Below are 22,415 nucleotides of genomic sequence, written 5' to 3' on the forward strand. Positions count from 1 at the left end.
GTTGGAGAAAATATTGAAATTATTCTTAAACTGTAGAGTAATGCTTAAACATAACCTTGACATGGAGCAATGACTTGTTAATGGAGCACTGGGTACAGTTGTTGGCTTTCAAACATATCCACGTGACAACAACATTCAGTTTGTCAATATTCTCTTTGACAAACTTTCAGAAGTAAAAAGGATAGGGCGCTCAACAGCTCGATTCCTTCTCTTCAAAGACATGTATGTACGCAGAGAACAATTTTCTCTAACTCTTGCACATGCAGTCACCATTCATAAATCCCAAGGTCTTACCCTAGACATAGCATTGATAGATATTGGTAACACAGTCTTTAAAGAAGGCATGAGCTACGTAGCACTATCACGCTTATGTACACTTGAGGGTCTATTTCTAATCAACTTTGATGCAAGTAAAGTAAACGCTGATATTCCTTGCATTTTAGAATACAATAGACTACGTTTACTCACCCCCATCTAAAATCATATCCTGTTCCACAAAAAGGAAACAGTTGTAAAAGAAAAGTAATTCAAACTGAAATGCAAGAGGATTTGACTGCAAATCCTCCAAAGAGAATAAAAGAAGCTAATACTTCATCAATGACCACAACCAAAGAAGAACCTATTGGTCAATGTAACTCAGGTACTTCTTCAAAGAAGCAACAGACACAAAAATGACTTGGACACAGAACTATCTGGTCCAGTCAAATTTTCAAATGTAACTGGTGTAAATTGCTACGCAAATGTAGCAATGAATATTCTATTTCAATTGCCACCAATTGTTGACAACATTTACCTACACAGTACAGACCAATTGTGTTTTCAAATGTTAGTCCTTCATAGAAACGCAACAAAACTACTGTGCTGGAATGGTGAAATTCACTATAAACTCACAAGAAGATCCACAAGAATTTCTATTGTACTTACTACAAGTACTTGAAAACAAAAACATACCTATAAATGAAATCTTCCAGATTTCATATATGTGGAAACATACATGCACTCTCTGCAACAATGTGACACAGGAACAAATCCCTAATGAGCGCTCAGTGTATGTATCCATACCTAATTGTAAATCCATTCCATTTCAGCAACTGGTACAAAATGCAAACCATGGCAGATTATGCACTACCTGCAATTCAGATAATCGCTCCACCTTACTAATACAAACACATAGTAACTACGTAATAAAAATGCTTCTATGTTGCAGATGGTACCAAAAACAACTGCAAGCTGACTGGATTCACACACGGTCAAGTATCAATTGGTAAGAAATAGGTATAATCTACCACGCAGGAGCCACAACCAATGCAGGTCACTACACTGCATATATTAAAAAGAAATGTGGATGGTTCGAATGTAATGATAGTACCATTACTCTAAATCCGAGATTACCAGCAAATCTTACAAATGCTTATTTAATCTTCTTAAAACCAAAATTTAATAACTAATCTGTGTTAGGCAGAAAACTGTGCAGTTCCCTTCAGGACCACTGCAAAAGATTTAGGACTACAGGTGGTTGGCAGTAAACCCAATTGGTAGCAGTCTGTACCACCCAGATTTACCTGGTAGCTGTGGCTGAGCAGTCAGACTTCTCTCAAGATGAGTTAGGCAGTATGCAGAGTATACACAATAGGTACAGAGACACAGTAGTACAAGCAAACACTGACCAGAGCTTTGGTGTAAAAGTATATAATTATTTATTTAAAGACACACTTGTAAATTACACTAGCACAAAAAGAGGTAAGTAAATTCAACAAACAGTCAATATTACTAGATGTACATCCCTTATTCCTTATTAGACAAGTCTTAGTTAACACCACTTATTTCCAGACAGAGGTGAGCGCTTAACTAAAGATGGCACTCCAATAAGTTAAGAAAAAGGGAGGGAAAAGGCAGAAATTAGGAGAAGCACACAACACAATAATAATAAAAAAAAGAATAATAATTTGGCATTGGCATTTGGCATTTATATAGCGCTACAAACCCTCAGGTATCTGAGCGCTGCTTATTATTACCCACAGTGTGTGGTCCTCATTTATCGACCTCGGAAGGATGAAAGGCTGAGTTTGGCCCTGCCGGGATTCGAACCTGAATCAGCAGACTCTGCACTGATGTCAAAGCGAGCGCTCTACTCTCTGTGCCACTTGACCGACAATACTTTAGAAGCACCCAGCAAGGCAGGAAAGTCAAGTCTACTTGTGAGCAAAAAGTTCAGAGGCCAGGCTCCCTCTTAGAGAGAACAGAGCACCAATGCGCCCAAGATCACACAGCTAAAAAGTCTTGAAAAGTCTTGCAGGGAGTTCAGAAAAGAATTAAGTCAGCTCAGAAAAGATCAGTTAGCCAGCCTAGGGCCAACCCAAGTGGTAAGTGGAGGCTTTAAGAGTCACCCCACACAGACAGTTGCGAGGGAGGCCAGGCGAACACAGTACCTTCAAAGTGGAGAGGATCCTCCAGCGGGGGCAGTTGTTCCTGGCAGCAGGTGCAAGTCACGGAGTCGTCCAGAAGGAAGAGATGGTCTCGACGTGGAGGAAAGCTGAAGGTCGTTGCACTGCCAGGGAAGAAACCAGCCGCAGAGTTCTCTGGTTAAAAGGTATGACCCTTTTATTCACGGTAGTGGAAAAACCGTGGTATCCCGGTTGCCGGGGTGCTTGGCACAGGCAAGGCAGCCACGAGATGATCCGGGAAGGCGAAAAGACGGGCAAACTGGTTATCCCCACCAGTCAAAGGAAGAAGACTCTCCGGGCTGGAGATCTCCTCTGTCGTCAGGGGAAAAGTGGTGAGACGGTTCAGCAGGGCTCCACCGGTGGTGTCGTCGTTGCAGGTCGGCTCAGCTTCTCCCTCTTCGGATTCTTTAGGTCCTGTGGCGACTTCTGAAGTTCCAGTCCCCAAAGCCCTGCTTTTATGCAGCAAACCCCCATTCATTCAGCCTAGCTGTCAATCAAACATGCTAAGTGGTGAGCCGGGCGGCTCACCACTTGGGCCAGTCACACAAGAGTGCGACTTGAGTTGCCAAGGCAACTCAGTCCAGGGTGCCTAAACCCCCTCCTACACCCCCTGTGGTACCCAGACAGAGTGGCGCCACTTTTGGATGCTTCTGTGGAGAAGCCTGCCAAAAATTGGAACAAAGGGCCCGACTTGGGTTGGAGTCACAGAAGCTAACACAAACGCCATTTTGGAACCGAGTTTTGTTAAAAAATACCAACCAGTGATTTTATATTAATTTAATAAACCGGCAGTATGTTCGAAGCCATATTAAAAAGTGGTAGCCTCGAACAATGGGAAAATTCCATAGGAAAATATTCGCGGTCGAATATAAAAAGTAGTATCCACGGCCACAAGCCAAAACTCGATCAAGGGGGACGGAGACGTGCCCCCTCGAACAACAGACCCCGGGGCAATCGAATTGCCCCGACCAGTACGTCCACAATATGATGGTTTGTACTGGTTTGTGTTCATAATTTGGGACTAGTAAAGCCAATGGTGACTTTACATGCCCTGGGAGACAGTAGTCAGTCCCAGGGTATGGAGTCTATGTTTGGGGGTCACTATGACACCCCTGGGTTACTGCACTGAGGGTGCTGTGTAACCCTCATACCAAAAACACATGAAGCCCTATGGGGTAAAGGACCCCATAGCCCATAAAACACATTCAAAGTCAAAGGAACACCACAAATCATGTCTAAGAGTGGGAGAAAGAGTCTCACTCTTAGCAGGAGAGAAACAAATAAACCCCAGAAATCCAGCAAAGCTGCTGGGGTACTCACTAGGTTTGGGAAATTCGCCTTAACAGAGAATTCTCCCTAACAATCTGTACTTCAACATTAACAAGAATTCAATTAAAAAACTATAAAAAGTTGGAATACGCCAACAGGTATCTAACTGGCCCAAGTTTCTGTAACAAGCAAACAGATAAATGAATACCACTACATTGTAACAGAAAATAGACAGTTAGAATACGCTAACAGGTATCTATCTGCTTCAGAAATCTGCAACAAGCCAACAGATAGAACATAAACCAGAAACAACAAGTGAACACTGAAAGGAAACAAACAAATATACTGTAGCATAACAAAAAAAGTTTTTTTTTAATCCGACAAGGATTTTTTTCCCCACAGACCCAATGATTTAAAAAACAAACACAGAAACTGAGCAAAATGCACAGTACACTGGTTTGTAAACCAAATATGAGGGTCCAAAAAAAGCTGAAATGTCTACTATTCAATGTAATAAGTCTTTATAAAATACATACACTAACATGCTCTTTTCTTTTATCACATCAATTGAAAAAGAATATTTCCTCCAGGTACCAAAGTCATGTAAAAAATATATTGAATCTCAACAAATCAAACAGTAAGTATAATTTCAAACATTTGATAGATATTCGAATCTATAGCGCTACCCACACCACTTCTACACCTAAACACTCGAAGTCCAACCGAGACTCGACACGCGTGTCGAGTTCTCGGAAAGAGGCATGAAGAGAGCGGTCCACCGAATCGGTGTCCTCTGGGTGTTCCCGGTCAAGATCGCTGCACGAGGCAACCTTCCACAGTTGCCAAGGGTGCCTCACTCACCAAAGTCACGCAGGTACACTCGTCAGAAGACGAATCCAACCTCCAGCCCCAGGCCGCACACCGGAAGTCGGCTCCGGCAGACAGTTCGGCGGCTGCTTCCGAGTCCTGACGTGCTCACTCAAAGGAGAGAGACACTACCCCCGAATCTCGACGCCAGGCGTCGAAAAGCTCAGAGAAGTTGAAAACATCAGGGAAACACTCTTCTACTCATGGAGAAGAGGGTAAACAGCAGAAGAAACCATCTCACCCTTCTTCTGCATCACAGACACATAAGGACAGTTGAAAGTCTTCAGATAAGCCTAAATCCAAGACCCCTGTCCAGGCCCCTAGGTCCAAACAAGGAATAGAAGGGAAACCCTCTCAGGAAATGGTCATTCCCAGCTCCAAAAAATGGACCCCGTGAAGATATAGACAGGGTAATGACTAGAATGTTCTCCCTAGCTGACTTCTACTCCAAGAACCCAAAGCACTTCCTCGCCTATACCCCGGACAGTGCTAATCCTTCAGGATCCAGGGACCCTCAGCCCCCTACTAAGAAACCTCGGGTTGAGACTCCAACACAGGGACTGATTTCAGACCCTTTTTACATACAGCCTTACACTCAGTATGGTGAGGATCCACAACAGTACGATGAGGATCCAGACTTGGTAACGTTGGATGACCAAACTGGGGTGGACTATTATGGGGATGATGAGGGTCAAGAGGGGGAGGAAGATGACGTTGCAGAAGTCTACAGGATAGACTCTCCTGTTCACAAAGAACCTCAGGTTACTGACTCTCCAGTAGATAACCATCCCCTCCTAAATGAGGTCTTGGCTAGAGCGGCAGAGCACCTCTGCATAGACACTCAGGGGGCACAGGAGGAGAGGGACTTTGCAGAAGAACTAGTGGGAGAGAAGAGACCCATTGCCCAAGCCATTCCAATTCTCAAGTCCATCCAACGGAGAATTGATCCTTCCCTTCTTACTCCTAACCTCACCGGGGCCGTAAACCCCAGAATCGAGAAACTCTTCAGGGCCGCCCAGTCAGACCCACTTTACATAAGGGGTCAACTGATGCCGACTCCTTGGTAGTTACTAACACCAGAAAGAGGGCGGGGACACCTCTATCATCATCTGAGGCCCCCCCCAGACAAGGAGAGCAAGAGAATTTATGGGTTGGGAAGAAAGGTAGCCTCCACTTCCGCTTACCAGACAAGGATTGCCAACACCACCACTCTGCTGGCAAGTTACAATTGCCACCAGTGGGAGCAGGTATCTGCTCTCATTGACTCTGCACTGGAACCACTAAAGGGTCAGTTGGCCCAGGTCGCGTTGGAGGGGAGAGCCGTGTGCGGTTGCATCCTTAAAGCAACCTTTGATGCCGCAAATAACGCGGGCATGCTCATAGCAGAGAGCACGGTCATTAAGAGGCATGCTTGGTTAAGACAGTCAGGGTTTAAACCCAAGACACAAGCATCCCTAATTGACATGCCGGTGGAACCGAATCTCCTATTTGGCAAGGCGGTTGAGGACGCATTAAAAACTGCCAAGGACGAGTATGATACTCTGAAATCCCTGGGACAGTTGACCAACAAGCCCCCTAATCAAAGAGGCAATGGTACTTTTCGTCACCCACGCGGCCAAAATTCACAAAGGGGCTCCAATTATACACAGGGGCAGGGTACTTCATGGGGTAACAACCAGCAGACTACCCAGAGTTACGGCAGAGGAAACAAAAGAAGTCGTGGTAGAGGCAGCCCCAGCAGAGGCGGCACGCCTCCCGCAAAACAGTGACACTGTGCTCAGTGTCCCTTCTCAACGTATCCCCAGTAGAGGGACGCATTTCCAACTTCACCCAAGCTTGGGAAGGGATCACATCAGACAGATGGGTGCTGTCCACAGTGTCCGCAGGATACCGCATAGAACTGCTCGAGCGTCCCCGAAACCACCCTTGACGTCAAAAGATACATTCCTTGGACCACCAAAAGATCCTCCTCGAGGAGATTGTCAATCTTCTAGAAAAGGACGCGATAGAACTCGTCCTGGGCAACCAGGTAAATAAGGGTATTTATTCAACTTACTTCCTTGTGCTAAAGAAAGATTTGACAATGCGCCCAGTATTAGACTTACGCCTTGCAAACAAGTATGTCAAGCCCCAAAAGTTTTGCATGACTACTGTCCAAGAGGTAATCCCCCTCCTAAAAAAGGGGGATTACATGGCAACATTGGATATGAAAGATGCCTATTTTCATATTTCCATGTTCCCAGCGCACAGAAGATTCTTGCGCTTCAGGGTGGACAGTCAGCACTACCAGTCCAAAGTGCTGCCCTTCGGTATAGCCTCGGCTCCAAGGGTATTCACTAAGGTACTGGCGGTGGCGGCGGCACACCTGCACAGGGAGGCAATCCCGGTGTACCCTTACCTGGACGACTGGCTCATCACGGGGGAGACCCCAGTAATTTGCAGATCAAACATTCAAAGAAAGATCAACCTCCTCTTCGAATTGGGTTTCTCCATAAACGAGAAAAAATCAAGTCTGGTGCCAATCACCTCCAAACAGTTCCTAGGAGCTGTCTTAAACACTCAAGAGGGGTTGGCCTTTCCATCAGAGGAAAGAATTCGGAATCTACTACTGCAAATTCCTCTTTACCAGCCCGGTCGCCAGATAAGGGTGTGCAAAGCGATGCGTTTGCTAGGCATGATGGCGTCAAGTATTTACCTGGTTCCTCACGCGCGCCTGCGCATGCGACCCATGCAAGAATGGTTGGCGAAACAGAGGTCTCAGGCAAGTGGTCAGTGGGACGATTAAGTGGTCGTTTCGCCAACACTTGTACAAAGTCTTCACTGGTGGACAAGAGAGAACCTGTCAAGGGGGAAACCCTTTTACGATCCAGAAGTACAGGCTGTAGTCACAACAGACGCATCCCTGTCAGGTTGGGGAGCACACCTCCTTCACCACACAGCTCAGGGTCTCTGATCTCACACAGTAGCCAAGAATCATATCAATCTGCTAGAGCTTCTGCCAGTATTCAGAGCGCTTCAAGCGTTCAAGCCCCACCTGTTGTCTGTCTGTCAGGATCTGTCATTGCAGATCCTGACAGACAGCACAACAGCGATGTTTTACCTAAACAAACAGGGAGGGACTTGTTCGCCAAATCTGTCCAAGCTTGCCCAGATAATTTAGATATGGGCACTCAGACGGAACATTTACCTGTCATCTCAACATGTTCCAGGGGATCTCAATTAGCTAACGGACGCTTTGAGCAGAGATCCCTTCCCAGAAGAACACAAATGCTGTCTACTCAGAGAAGTCGTAGAAGTCATCTTCTAACAGTGGGGTTTCCCCACTACAGACCTATTCGCCACAAGCGAAAACAGGCAATGCCCATGGATTCGCATCCATGTTCCCTCATCCATACTCCAAGGGGAACACCCTGTGGATGAACTGGTCAGGAATGTTTGCCAAAGCTTTTCCACCAACCCCTCTCATGAGGAAGGTGGTCAACAAGATGCACAGGGAATTGATGACGCTCATCCTAGTTGCTCCCATCTGGGCGAGGCAACCATGGTTCCCACATCTACGCAGACTAGCGGTGTGCAAACCCATCAGACTGCCGTGCTGGTACAACCTACTGTCCCAGAACCAAGGTCAAACAGTGCATCCTCAACCCAGCTCAATGAACCTGGCAGCATGGCTCCTGAAATCATAGAGTTTGGACATCTCAACTTACCACAGAGATGTATGGATATCCTAAAAGAATCTAGGAAACCTAACACGAAGCACTGTTACTTTGATAAATGGAAAAGATATGTTATCTGGTGCCAGAATAAGCAAATCAACCCGGTTGATTGCACTCCTTCCAATATTGCCACATACATGCTCCACCTGCTGGATGCAGGGTTGGTATTTAACTCACTGAAGGTACACCTGGCAGCGCTGTCAGCCTACACCACCTCCCACAACAAGGTTTCGTGGTGGAAGGTACCCGTGGTTAAAGCCTTCATGGAAGGGGTAAAGAGACTCCACCCTCCAATTTCAAACCCACCACCTGAATGGGACCTTAATGTGGTTGTTAGGGAGAATTCTCTGTAAAGCTAATTTCCCAAACCTAGTGAGTCCCCCAGCAGCTTTGCTGGATTTTTCGGGTTTATTTTTTTTCTCTCCTGCTAAGAGTGAGATTCTTTTGCTCCCACTCTTAGACATGATTTGAGGTGTTCCTTTAACTTTCCATGTGTTTTATGGGCTATGGGGTCTTTTACTCCATAGGGTCTCATGTGTTTTTTGGTGTGGGTTACACAGCACCCTCCGTGCCGTAACCCAGGGGTGTTGTAGCGACCCCCTAACATAGACTCCATACCCAGGGACTGACTACTTTCTCCCAGGGCATGTAAAGTCACCATTGGCTTTACTAGTCCCAAATTATGAACAGAAACCAGTACAAACCATCATATTGTGGACGTACTGGTCGGGGCAATTCGATTGCCCTGGGGTCTGTTGTTCGAGGGGGCACGTCTCCGTCCCCCCGATCGAGTTTTGGCTGGTGGCAGTGGATACTACTTTTTATATTCGACCGCGAAAATATCTCTATGGGATTTTCCCATTGTTCGAGGCTACCAACTTTAATTATTTAATTCTTATAGCCTCGAACATACCACGGGTTTATTTATTTAATATTAATTCGCCGGTTGGTATTTTTTGCCAGAACTCGATTCTAAAATGGCGTTTGTGTTCTCTTCTGTGACTCCAACCCAAGTCGAGCCCTTTGTTCCACTCTTTGGCGGGCTTCTCCACAGAAGCCTCCAAAAGTGGTGCCACTCTGTCTGAGTACCACAGCGGGTGTGGGAGGGGGTTTAGGCACCCTGGACTGAGTTACCTTGATAACTCAAGTCACACTCTTGTGTGATTGGCCCAAGTGGTGTGCCGGCCGGCTCACCACTTAGCATGTTTGATTGACAGCTAGGCTGAGTGAATGGGGGTGTGCTGCATAAAATCAGGGCTTTGGGGACTGGAACTTCAGAAGTCGCCACAGGACCTAAGAATCCGAGGAGGGAGAAGCTGAGCCGGCCTGCAACTACGACACCACCGGTGGAGCCCTGCTGAACTGCCTCACCACTTTTCCCAACGACAGAGGAGATCTCCAGCCCGGGGAGTCTTCTTCCTTCGACTGGTGGGGATAACCAGTCTGCCTTCTTTTCGCCTCCCTGGAACATCTCGTGGCCGCCTTGCCTGTGCCAAGCACCCCAGCAACCGGGATACCACGTTTTCACCACTACCGTGAACCGAAAGGGTAGTACCTTTGTACCGGCTGGTTTCTTCCCTGGCAGTGCAACGACCTTCATCTTTCCTCCACGACGAGATCTTCTCTTCCTCTGGACGACGCTGCGACTTGCACCCGGTGCCAGGAACAACTGCCCCCGCTGGAGGATCCTCTCCATTTTAAGGTACCGTGTTCCGCCTGGCTTCCCTTGCAACCGTTTGAACGGGGTGTATTAAATCCTTGTCTCTCGAACCTGGGTTAGCCTGGGACACCTTAGCTAACTTTTCTGCACTGAACTAAACCTTTTTCGAACTACCTCCACAAACTTCGAAGATTGTGTGTAACTGTCTGATCTTGGGCATCTTCTGCCTGGCTCCCTTGAAAGTGGGCCTGGCGCCTAAGCTTCCTTGCTCACCAGTAGACTGTGCCTTCCTAAACTTGCTGTGGTTCTTTAAAAAGTGTTTAGTGTGTATGCTTCCTTAATTCTGCTTTTCCCTCCCTTTTTTTTTTTAACTTGTTGGAGTGCTATCGAACGGTAAGCGCTCACCTCTGTCTGGAAATAAGTGGTGTTAACTAAGACTTGTCCAACAAGTAATCAGGGATGTACATATGATAATAGTGATTGTGTTTTGAACCTATCTTACCAATTTAGTGCTAGTGTGTTTCATAAGTGTGTGTTAAATAAATAATTATATACTTTTACACCCAAGCCCTGGTCAGTGTTTACGTGTGCTACTGTATTTCTGTACCTATTTTGTATGCTCTGTATACTGCCTAACTCTTCTTGAGGTAAGTCTGACTGCTCACGACAGCTACCAAGTGAATCTGTGTGGTGCAGACTGCTACCAAGTGGGTTTACTGCCAAACACCTGTAGTCTTAAATCATTTGCAGTGGTCCCTAAGGGAACTGCACAGGTTTCTGCCTAACAGTGGTGCTTGCTAAGCTCATGGGCCCACCCTTTGAACCCATGCATAAAGCCAGTCTCAAACACCTAACCTATAAAACTACTTTCTTACTAGCCATTACATCCCTAAGAAGAGTCAGTGAAATTCCGGCTCTGTCAGTGCAGGATCCTTTCTTTACTGTTTATAAGGATAAACTGGTTCTACGAACACACCATTGGTTCTCACCTAAGTTAATTTCTAAATTCCACGTTAACCAGTCCATTGAGCTTTCGGCCTTCTTCCAAGAACCCAAAAGGTCTGCTGAGGGCAAACTACACACTCTAGATGTGCGAAGAGTGGTCCTCTACTATGTACACAAGACCAGGCCGCTAAGAAAAACAGAACAAATGTTTGTCTCCGTAGCTACAGGCAGAGAAGGAGATTGCGTCTCTAAAGGTGCCATCTCCAAGTGGATAGTCAATTGTATCCAGCATGTTACTCCCTTTCTGGAAAGAATCTGCCTTTTACGCCTAGAGCCCACTCTACAAGAGGCATTGGGGCCACTCTGGCTTTCATTGCAAATGTACCCCTTGACACCATTTGCAAAGCAGCTACATGGAGCTCTATTCACACGTTTACTCAGCACTACTGCATTGACACTCATTCCAAGACAGATACTCAAGTGGGACAAGCGGTTCTAAGACATTTATTTGCTCATGACCCTTCTCACATCCCACCTCCTTCTTCTAACACTGCTCGCTAATCTATGCACAGCATGTGATCTAAGCAGATTCCACAAGCCTCAGAAGGGATACATTACTCACCGTAATCGTATTTCTGATGCTTGTATCTGCTTATATTCACATGCGCCCGCCCTTCCTCCCCTCTGAGAGAAGGCGCATGGATGCTTGTAGTCTTATCTTTCTATCTATCTGCTTGGATAATCTGTACTCACGCTACACCTCATGCTACCTCATGTCAGAAAAAATACAATCTGAGGGTCCTACATGCGTGAGGGATCATGGGTACAGTGGACGTCACACTAGGGGTAGTGTTACTGGCACGCCCTGTGTCGAGTTTTGAAAAACAAACTGTAATACTCCGCAGCTTCCACTAGATGTCGGCCTATGCACAGCATGTGAATCTAAGCAGATACAAGCATCAGAAATACGATTACGTTGAGTATATATATATATATATATAATTTGTGAAAGTGTATTTGTATGTTCAGGGTTGGCTCCAGCCCCATAACAGTTGGTGGGCGGAAATGTTGGCCCAAGGTCGGCATACCAGTCGGGGGTGTACTGTGAATAGTGACATTTTCAAACCCCACCCATTCGCCCTGCGCTGGGCGGGATCCGGCCCTGTGCTATCAGTATAGGTGATTTCGGGAGATTGCCGATTTTGCAAATGTTGGCTCCAGCCCCACAACAGTTGGTGGGCTGACATTTTGGCCCGAGGTAGGCATACCACTCTGGGGTGTACTGGCGATAGTGAAATCTTACCAATCTCATCCATTCGCCCGGCACAGGAAGGGGTCCGGCCCTGTGATATCAGTGTAAGCGGTGTAAGCAGTGTATTAACGATTTTGCGACTTTTACAATAATAGGAAGATATGAGACAATAAAACATACACAAGGCTATAGCAGACCCCCACGTGCATGTCAGCTACAGACCCGTGCAATGCCGGGTTGTACCGCTAGTTCTTTTTAAAACCTGCTCAGCGTAGTACTTTGTTCCCATTCCCTTGACAGGAATGATATCCTGAAGATAACTGTGGAGTAGTATAGCAGTCACTAAGCGGAGACCATTGTATTCAACCTGCCACATTTTCACGCGTGCATTTATATGTCTGATGTGCTTAAAACATTGAGCGCAATAATCCTATGTGAACTAGTTAAAGAAATGCCAAAGGATCTGTGTTGTGTCTGAGTTGATATCTCTTCTTTCAAAATGTGTACAACAATGCGATAATCTTTAAAAGTGTTGTATTTGGTATATGCTTGTGTGGCAGTAATAGTTCTTTTTAATAATTATTTAATTTTTAATTTTTACAGAAGTGCATGCAGTATGCTAGACAATTCACTCATATGGGAAATGTGACAGAAACAACTAGGTATGTCAATTTCTAGTAATATGTCGTGCAGACACACTTATGTACAATGTAATGAGTTTTTGTTTTTAGACGATAGTAGTCATGTGCTCCCATTCAGATACAGTCTATGTGACTGGCTGGTTATGGATACACGTTAGCGTTCTAATTGTAGTGCTCTTTATACATGAGCAAGAACAGTTTCAGAGCACTCCCTACTGTGTTCAAATCAGATAATTTACAGACACTATACAGATAGACAAATACATTGATATGATAATTAAATACTGGCAAAGATTAGAGTGGCTTTGTGCCTTTTGTCAATAAACTGTTTCAACCTTGCACGTTGAAAGAACATGGTGTAAACTGTTATGGTCATGTTACTGAACCAGGGACGCAGGATCTCAATGCCATTTTGTGAGCAAATAGGTTTACAGAACCTGTTTTGGCTGTGGATCTGTGCATCATGAGCAGGGATTTAAACGTTTCCTTTAGGTACTCATCATATGATACTTAGTGATGCCCATCTACAGGCTTTGTTTACAAAGAGTCACTTCGAAAGGTCTAACGTGGATAGGTTGGAATTTAGAAGTAACTTAAAGGATTTGGCATTGGACAGTTTTTATGAAGTCAACTTTCAAGCCCACTTTTCAAGCCCACCTTATTAATTAATGTGCAGTTGTGTGAAGCCATGTGTACATGGTAAAAGTGACCGTCATAGTTTATTGTTGCTTAATTTGAAAACATTAACTGTTGGTTGTTATAGTGGAGACAGTCGGTCAAGACTGCATTTAGCATGCAATCTTGATGTCCCCTAAAGCAAACTGTTTATTTTCTGTATACTCTTAATGCCATATAAAAAAGGAGTAGATTTTACATTATTTAAATAAAAAGTTGTGTAATGAGTAAGATCCTTGAAAATGCCACAAATCGCATTCATCTATGCAATAGAATAGACACTGGTTTTTACGTTTCAAACTTTGCCTTCAGTTAAAGGTTTTAACCAAAGCAAGGCCAGTTACAAAATGCCTGCAACATTGCTCTGAAAGCAACAGACATCTACCCTTTGTCTAGCACCTTTTTATGGCTGTATCAGGGAGTTGGGAAGGAATTTACCTTAATTGTGGAATCTTGTTTAGCATTGATTTGAGTTGCAGCTAAATGAAAGGGGGATAGAACGACTTTATGTAGAATACGCAAATACCACTCACAGTCATAATCAACAATAGTGATTTTATGAGGTTTTGTGGAGGAAAGACATTTATATTGATTTACAATTGCATTAAGTTCTAGTAATCTGCTCCCGAAAATAATGCTAGTTTGAGGATGGGTACCCTGGGGATTTCTCTGTCATAAAGCAGACTAAAACTTTACATCTACTTTTTGGAAAATTATGTGGCATGCAATCATGTTCAAATGCACTTAAATGGCTTTGCTTTTCTGTACCTTCTCAATTCCTACAAGGGAAGTGAAATAAAACTAGTTCTCAAAGCAGTTAAATAAGCTTCTACCTTGGCCTCAACTGAATCCATTCACTGTGCTTTACCCCTGTATATAAATCAATGTTTGAAGTGATGCTTAGCTCTTCCCCTTCTTTGCGCATAAGGGGCGTTTGCATTGGTGAACTGTAATACATTTCTAAGGTCCATGCTGTGTTTTATTTCTATTTATTTTCTCTACAGATTTGAAAAATTGGCTCAGAATTGTAAAAAGAATGTAGATATTCTTCAACTTGCTCAGGCCCAGGGATTGGATCCTCCACCACATCACTTTGAGGAAAAAACTTTTAAAATCGTAAGGTATAAAAATATCTATCTTCTCTGAATTCATGAACTTCTAGAATTTGGGATGTACAGATAATGTTGCAACATTGTTGTTGGACGAAATTGAAGCAGGAATTGTGTTCCTTATTCTGTTATCTTACAAATAAAGTAGAAGAGCAGCTTATCAAAGAGTTGCAAAGAATGGATGGAGAGACTGGAAATACGTCAGCATTGGCAAATTCCAAATAAAAAGAAATTGCCAAATAAAGCATAATACATCTAACAAATGAATGAGAACAAAAACCAAATTAGGGCCAGGGAGATGCATTTCATACAAACGGATGCGCATATGCAGGGAAAAAAGCAAAGACTGGATGGAACGTGACCAAAAAAGCCTGTTAGAAAGGAAAAGATCATGGGATAAAAACAATGGTCTTAACAGAATAACAGAGAGAGAATGGAAAAAACACGAGAGCAATCATGAAAACGAACACTAAAGTGTCCACTAATGGGAGAAGTGAACATTTTTCAGAAGTATGAAAGAAAAAATAAAATGAGAACATATGGGAGGATAAAAAAGCAACAGAGGGCACTAAAATGAATGCGCTCAAAACAAGACAAAATATAGGACCATTACAAAATATAATTTTAATAAGAAAGGTGAGTGCAGAACTGGAATCACAAGAAAAATATAACACATTAAAATAGTATAGCCGCAAAAAAAGTAGAAAGGCAGAGCAGAAAGGGGAGAACATTGGACGAACTTGAGCATTGCACAAAATAATCTGAAAAAAAGTTTTAGAGACATTGAAAAAATAGAAGTCATGTGAAATAAGTGGAACTGGAGAGTAGACAAGAGAATACAAGTGATAGAAATAAAGAATGGGGAAGGTGTGAAAATACTGTTGTAACATTGAGAGCGAGCAGGCAATTAAGGAAGAAAATAGTTAATTTGTCTTCACAAGTTACCTCGCCTTCCCTGTCTTTCACTTTGTGCCCCTGCCTTCCTCACTATCTTTTTCCTCTGTCTGGTGCTCCCTCATACATTCATAGTCCACTGCGTAGTGGCTGGCTCAGAGCATTTCCCGTTAACAGGGGCATCTGTCACACTGTCCATATCCTACTTGTACAGTCAACCATGATCCGCCACGTGTCGACTTCCTCATTACAAAATTCTGCCATTGGTTTATGGAAGTTTCTTATCAGAGAAAAATGTTTGATGCCATTAGACACATCCTTGTCCAACTTCAGATTGAAGCATTGTCGAAAGAGAGAACGACTCCACTTGACTGTGGCAGCTACGAGGCATATAGCAGAGACATTGGAGGGCACGATCATTTGGTCACTTTTAGGGGCCTAGAGAATGCAGGTGCCCTTTCGCACACTCTACACTAAGGCAGTGTTATTACCTGAAGACCCAGGTGAAGAAATCACCCTTTAAATTCTGTCTAGGGTGCAATTCCATGCTTCCCTGGAAAGACACTGGGCCTCATTATAAATCAGGCGGTCCGGAAATAACGGTGGCGGTAAACCCGCTGCCACCGTTGTTTCCGGACCGCCTGATCCCGACTCCTGCAGGCGGGAGGTGATGTTCCCGCCAGGTTTGACCTGGCGGGTTTAACACCGCCCGCCTGCAGCCGGACGAGGAAACACCGGCAGCATCACAAGATGCTGCCGGTGTTTCCATGATCCCCATTCCCATTGAGTCCCATTGGACTCAATGGGAATGGGGATTAACACCATTCCGCCTCCGTGATTCCCGGGAAACCGGGGTTGTAATGCCCCGGTAATTCCGGGAATCACGGAGGCGGAATGGTAATACGAGTCCGGCGGTAACCAGGCGGTTTTACCGCCTCGGTTACCGCCGGACTCGTAATGAGGCCCACTGTTTCTAATAGTTGCCACCCTTGGGACAACATTGAGCATCGCCACGAGCGTGCTAAAATGCAAACCGAAAATACTTTGCAGCGCCGCCGAAGACTTGGGTAGCATACACCAGGCAGTTAAAATTGTGTCAGGTCGCAGTCGGAACCCTGCAGAGGTTGTTGGAGCCCACATACCCCCAGAGATGTGTAGTGTTCAACTATTTATTATCGCCTACACCCCACACACCTGCTTGGGGAAAGGGAAAGTGGATAAAATAATAAACATCCAGCTATTGTATCTTATGCTTTTACTTCTGGATCGGGATTCCGGTCAAAAGGCTACAAGACAAAACACAGAAGTATTACTTTAAGGATCATTTCTTGTTAACATGTACTCCCACTAGTTTGGTTCCCCAACTGAATATTATTATACCTGGCTGCCTTAGCCAAATGTCTAAAGGCTATCTTGAAAACGCTTGGAGTATAGTATGCAATTCATGAATGAATAGAGTAGATTCTCTTCCTCTTTCTCTGTATGTCTTCCTTTCAGTTTTCTTTCTTTTGAATATACTATCCTTGTACACAACCTTAATATTCCTGCCATATAATTGTCTTAAAACTATTCACGGTTTAGGCAGTCTTTAATCATGTGTTTTGCTTTTACTGTGCGAGCGAGTTCTATTAAAAGGGGAATGTCTATATTCCTGAATTTGCAGTTCGCTGATTTCTTCTGAAGACCCTGATTCGAATTGACAACCTCGCTCATAAAGAAACACACACAACGCTAAGTACACTGTGAGAAACCTAAGGGTATTCTCCCATTAAAACCCAGAGTGTCTTCTATACAGGTGGCCTGGGGAGGGCCATTGCTCTTGGATCCCAACCCTCGGGTGGAAGAGTGAGGGAAGATCACCTGTGTAGGGGAGTCCCGGGTTGCCTTTGTGGGAATACCCCAGGCGAGACACAGTATTCTGATGGGGCGATTAAAGAGTAAGAGGAAGTCCTGGAGGCCTTCATGGGATACATTGATTCTGTCACCCTAATCCAGGTCTCATTTTCCCTAATTCCAATCCCGTCATCTATGACCCAAGGGGGAGGAAGTAAAGAGTCAATCACCCAAGGTGGGAAGGAAGAAAAAACAACTAAAACAAAGGCAGAAGTCTGATATTAATATCCATTCTTCCTCTACCAATCTAGATCACAGGGAATACCATCAAAACGCGTGGTTGTATTATCAATCATCAGGAATATGGAAGAGGGCAACCATCCCCTTGAGGGAAATCCAGGCTATAGGATTTCCTCATTTCCACTGTTGATTCCCTGATAGAGTAATGGGAAATAGATTTACCCTCCAAAACCCTTCAATTACCCCCTCCCCATTTCCAACAAATACTGAGACGAGAAGGAGGCCACTAAGATCAATAAAGATTACTCATAGAAGCACCATGGGGAAAGTAAGGAACACCTACTATCGAAAGAACTTAAGTTGTCCCACTAATAGAGTCAGGCAGGGTCAGGCATTTAATAATGACCACTCACACCTGACTCCACTTGACTGTTTTTTCAACTATAAAAGGTGTGGTTTTTCACAAGAAGGAGGGTGAGCTAGGGAATGCTGTCCGGACCAGAGAAGCTAAGCAGCAGAGAGCAGCAGGAGTTGAAGCTTGTAGGAGAACAATGTACCGAGACGTTGGCTCTGTGTGTGTAAGGGGCTGCAGCGTGGCTCGGGAGCCATGCCTCCAAGGAGCCGGAGTAAGGCAGCCTTTATCCTGCTGGTGGCGTTCGGTGCAATGCTCGTTCCATTGGGACGTGTTCCGATCCCGAGGGGCATGGGGTGAGACTGTGACCTCAATCGCGTGTATTCAGAGGGACCGCTTGTCAAGGCGATGCTGCCCGGGGAGTGAGAGACAGAAACTCGGGAGTGTGCATTTCACTGAAGCAGAGCAGGAGAAGGGCACAGTTGTAAGCGGTGCGGAAGAGAAAGGAGGAAGTTGCGCTCGAGGCGTGGAAGAGAAACAAAGTAAAAGAAAGAAGGATGCTTTGCTAGCGGCACAGAAGAAAAGTAAATTGAAAGAAAGGCATGTGAAGAGTGCAAAGAAGGAAAAGTGGCATGAAGACATTTACAGAGTACAAAGCGTGCACAGGAAAGATGGGACAGTGTGACAAGGGGACAAGGGTGCAGGAAGCACTGTAAAGAAACAAACAAGTGCAAGGGTGCACGTTAAGGGAAAAGAAAGTATGTCAGGTGTGCAAGAAGCACAATAAGCTAAGGAAAGAAAGTGCATAGTGAAAAAAGGGAACAGCAAAAGGAGGGTCAAGTATGCTCAAAGAAGGAACAGAAAAGGACGGTGCAACTGTGCACAAGTTAGAAGCAAATGAGAACAAGAAGGGGTGCAGGAAGCACCTGAAGTTAAAAGGTTTAAAAGAAAGAGCAAGGAATAAAGAGAGGGGGTTACAGATTTGAGTGATCACACCTAGGAGAAGCAAAGAGCCAGGTGATTTCGAAAGTCTGATTGTACCACACAAGTGAAGTGTGAGTGTAAGAACTGTAAATAAAAAGGAAAGTTACATCCTGACAAACTGAACTTGTGTGTGAAACCAAGAGTGGCCTAAGCAAAGAAACGCAGGACAATGGTGTCTCAAATAGGAATATTTCTTTTGCATTTCATTTTCAAAGGTGAGGCCTAACAAAGTGGAATACCTATTATTTTTTATGATATTGAAGGAAAAGCAAAGTACATCTTGACAGACTTGAAATTTGTGTTGGAAACTGAAAGGGGCCTAAGCTTGGGGAAGGGAACTTTGAGAGGCCTAACCAAGTTGGAGACTTATTGTTTTGCAGTGTTGAAAGGATTGAAGCTTAGGGAATGAACCCTAAAAAGCTTCAAGAGGAACTGTGTGATATTTCATTTGTGGTGTTTGGAACTTAGACAAGTTGAAAAGGGCCTGAGCCTGGGAAAGGGAACCCTGAGAGGCCTGACCAATTTGGAGACCTATGGTTTTGCATTATGTTAAGTGTTTGTTTATAACAAACACATAATATATAGCATATATGTAACACATATAAGTTGAAAGGAGTGAAGCTTAGGGGAGGGACCCCTGAGAAGTTGGAACAGTTATATTTCTTTTGTGGTGTTTTAGAATTTAGACAAGTTGAAGCTTGGGTAAGGGAACCTCCTGAAGGAACCAAAGACACTGAAATTCGAAGTGCTCGGAAGTGTGGGGTTGTGGTGAGGACTCTTGTGGACTCTGGACTTACTAGGAGGCTGTAAGGAGGAGGAGAAGGTCAGCGCCTGCCTGCGAGGCGAAAAGCATTAAAGGCTTAAGGACTTCAGTTACCAAAATCCTTTGCACTAGCCCTGCCTTTAGGACTCCCAGCATCCATCATATACTCGGGGTCACGCGCATTTCGCGCACACACTCGAAGTGCTCGGAGGTGTGGTGGTGTGGTGTTTGGGTGTGTGGGCGTGCGGGTGAGTAAAAACTACTGTCTGACCTAAATAGTTAGTTATCTGAGTAAAGTATTGTTACTTTAGTGTTACTTTAGTGGTCAAATAGAGTCATAAATCCGTCCTACGTGCTATCCGGCCATTATTTGCTTTTCGCTTTCGGCCGGAATAATGGCAAGCAGCCTGCGAAGTGGGAGTTGTGCTGAGCTGGTGTTGTTGCATAGTAATAGCACTGATTTAGCAATAGCCACTAACTTCACAACCGAGAAGAATTCTGAGGATCTGTGCCCTAGTACTATGGGTGACGACTGGTCCAATGATAATGTGGGGAAAAATCAATCTGTCCGCTTTGCTGCAACTACCTTTATTAGTGATAAGGACTTAGCAGAGGGGACCATAAATATCCAGTCTTCCCAACCTGCCCAAGTGCAACTTTCTGCAAATGACTCTATTAATACAGCGGTTTCTAGGTTTAGTATGCAGGAAATACTGGATATGGATCAAGCAGATTGCTCTGATGCGGCGGAAGATGCTTCTGTGCAATCGCACGCACCCTGCTCTCTAAAGGGGTAATTCATAGAATTCAGCGCACAAGTGGCGCACGCGGCTGGCGCACAGTGTGCGCGTGCGAATCCCTGCGCCAGCCGCGTGCGCCAAAACCCATTTCCACGCAAGGCGTATTCGTGGATTCTAGCTACCAAAACCAGCCGTGGCGCACAGTGCGCAGCGACCCTGCAGCAGCGCCAGTTACGCCCCCAAGAACGCCTCTCGCGCAGGGAAAAGCCATCAAAATCCCCAATCCAGCGCAAAGGGCTGCGCTAACCCTGTACCAGCACGGCAAGCGTGCTACGTGTATCACTGGGGTGCGCGGGAAGTACCTCACGTCATTTCAACGCGATATCAGCAGGGTACGTGTATTCCAGGGGTGCGCGGGAAGTTCCACGCGCGAATGTCCAGGCTACGTGTATTTCGGGGTGCGCAGGGAAGTTTCACACGCGATATCAGCAGGGTACGTGTATTCCAGGGGTGCGCGGGAAGTTCCACACGCGAATGTCCAGGCTACGTGTATTTCGGGGTGCGCGGGAAGTTCCACACGCGATATCAGCAGGGTACGTGTATTCCAGGGGTGCGCAGGAAGTTCCACATGCGAATGTCCAGGCTACGTGTATTTCGGAGTGCGCGGGAAGTTTCACACGCAATATCAGCAGGGTACGTGTATTCCAGGGGTGCGCGGGAAGTTCCACACGCGAATGTCCAGGCTACGTGTATTTCGGGGTGCGCGGGAAGTTTCACACGCGATATCAGCAGGGTACGTGTATTCCAGGGGTGCACGGGAAGTTCCACACGCGAATGTCCAGGCTACGTGTATTTCGGGGTGCGCGGGAAGTTTCACACGCAATATCAGCAGGGTACGTGTATTCCAGGGGTGCGCAGGAAGTTCCACACGCGAATGTCCAGGCTACGTGTATTTCGGGGTGCGCGGGAATTTTCACATGCGATATCAGCAGGGTACGTGTATTCCCGGGGTGCGCGGGAAGTTCCACACGCAATTTCAGCAGGGTACGTGTATTACAGGGGTGCGCTTGAAGATCCACACGCGATTCCATCAGGGTACGTGTACATCAGGGGTGCGCGGGAATTTTCACACGTGAATTCAGCAGGGTACGTGTATATCAGGGGTGCGCAGGAAGTTCCACACGCGAATGTCCAGGCTCCATGTATTTCGGGGTGCGTGGGAAGTTTCACACGCGATATCAGCAGGGTACGTGTATTCCAGGGGTGCGCGGGGAGCACCACATGTGAATTGCACGTGTGGGTCCTCCCAGGTGTTCCCTCTACACCCTCCACGGCCCCTGCCGGTGGCTCACACCACAGGGGCCTACCCTGCACATGTCCTGCAGGCACCCCATCCACCATGGCAATGCCCCCATCCAACCCACATGTCAACTTGCACTACTGCCCACCAACGCATGTCCCCCTGCACTCCCAGCCACCAGGGGCACCCTCCACCAGGCCCCCACCCATGTCCAACTCATGTTCCCCACCGCCCCCACCCCCCAGCACTGTGGGGCACCTGCCAGCAGGCCCCCACCCATGTCCACCCATGTCCAACTCATGTTCCCCACCACCCCCCAGCACTGTGGGGAACCTGCCAGCAGGCCCCCACCCATGTCCAACTCATGTCCCCACCACCCCCCAGCACTGTGGGGCACCTGCCAGCAGGCCCCCACCCATGTCCAACTCATGTTCCCCACCACCCCCACCCCCCAGCACTGTGGGGCACCTGCCAGCAGGCCCCCACCCATGTCCAACTCATGTCCCCACCACCCCCACCCCCCAGCACTGTGGGGCACCTGCCAGCAGGCCCCCACCCATGTCCAACTCATGTCCCCACCACCCCCACCCCCCAGCACTGTGGGGCACCTGCCAGCAGGCCCCCACCCATGTCCAACTCATGTTCCCCTGCACCCCCAGCACTGTGGGGCACCCTCCACCAGGCCCCCACCCATGTCCCCACCACCCCCACCCCACAGCAGTGCAAGGACA

At 46.1% G+C, this 22,415-nt stretch overlaps 1 protein-coding gene across 1 annotated transcript in view; it reads left to right on the forward strand.

Annotated features, from left to right (window-relative positions):
* Positions 1 to 22,415, forward strand: part of CC2D1B (coiled-coil and C2 domain containing 1B) — a 2,515,186-nt gene that overhangs the window by 1,641,171 nt on the left and 851,600 nt on the right. Inside the window, exons 17-18 of the mRNA XM_069642198.1 lie at positions 12,757 to 12,815; positions 14,474 to 14,590. Of these exons, the coding sequence (XP_069498299.1) occupies positions 12,757 to 12,815; positions 14,474 to 14,590 (176 nt within the window). The remainder of the gene's footprint in view (positions 1 to 12,756; positions 12,816 to 14,473; positions 14,591 to 22,415) is intronic.

This window comes from Ambystoma mexicanum, chromosome 1q (genome assembly GCF_040938575.1).
Source record: "Ambystoma mexicanum isolate Mex_15411 chromosome 1q, UKY_AmexF1_1, whole genome shotgun sequence".
Classification (NCBI taxonomy): domain Eukaryota; kingdom Metazoa; phylum Chordata; class Amphibia; order Caudata; family Ambystomatidae; genus Ambystoma; species Ambystoma mexicanum.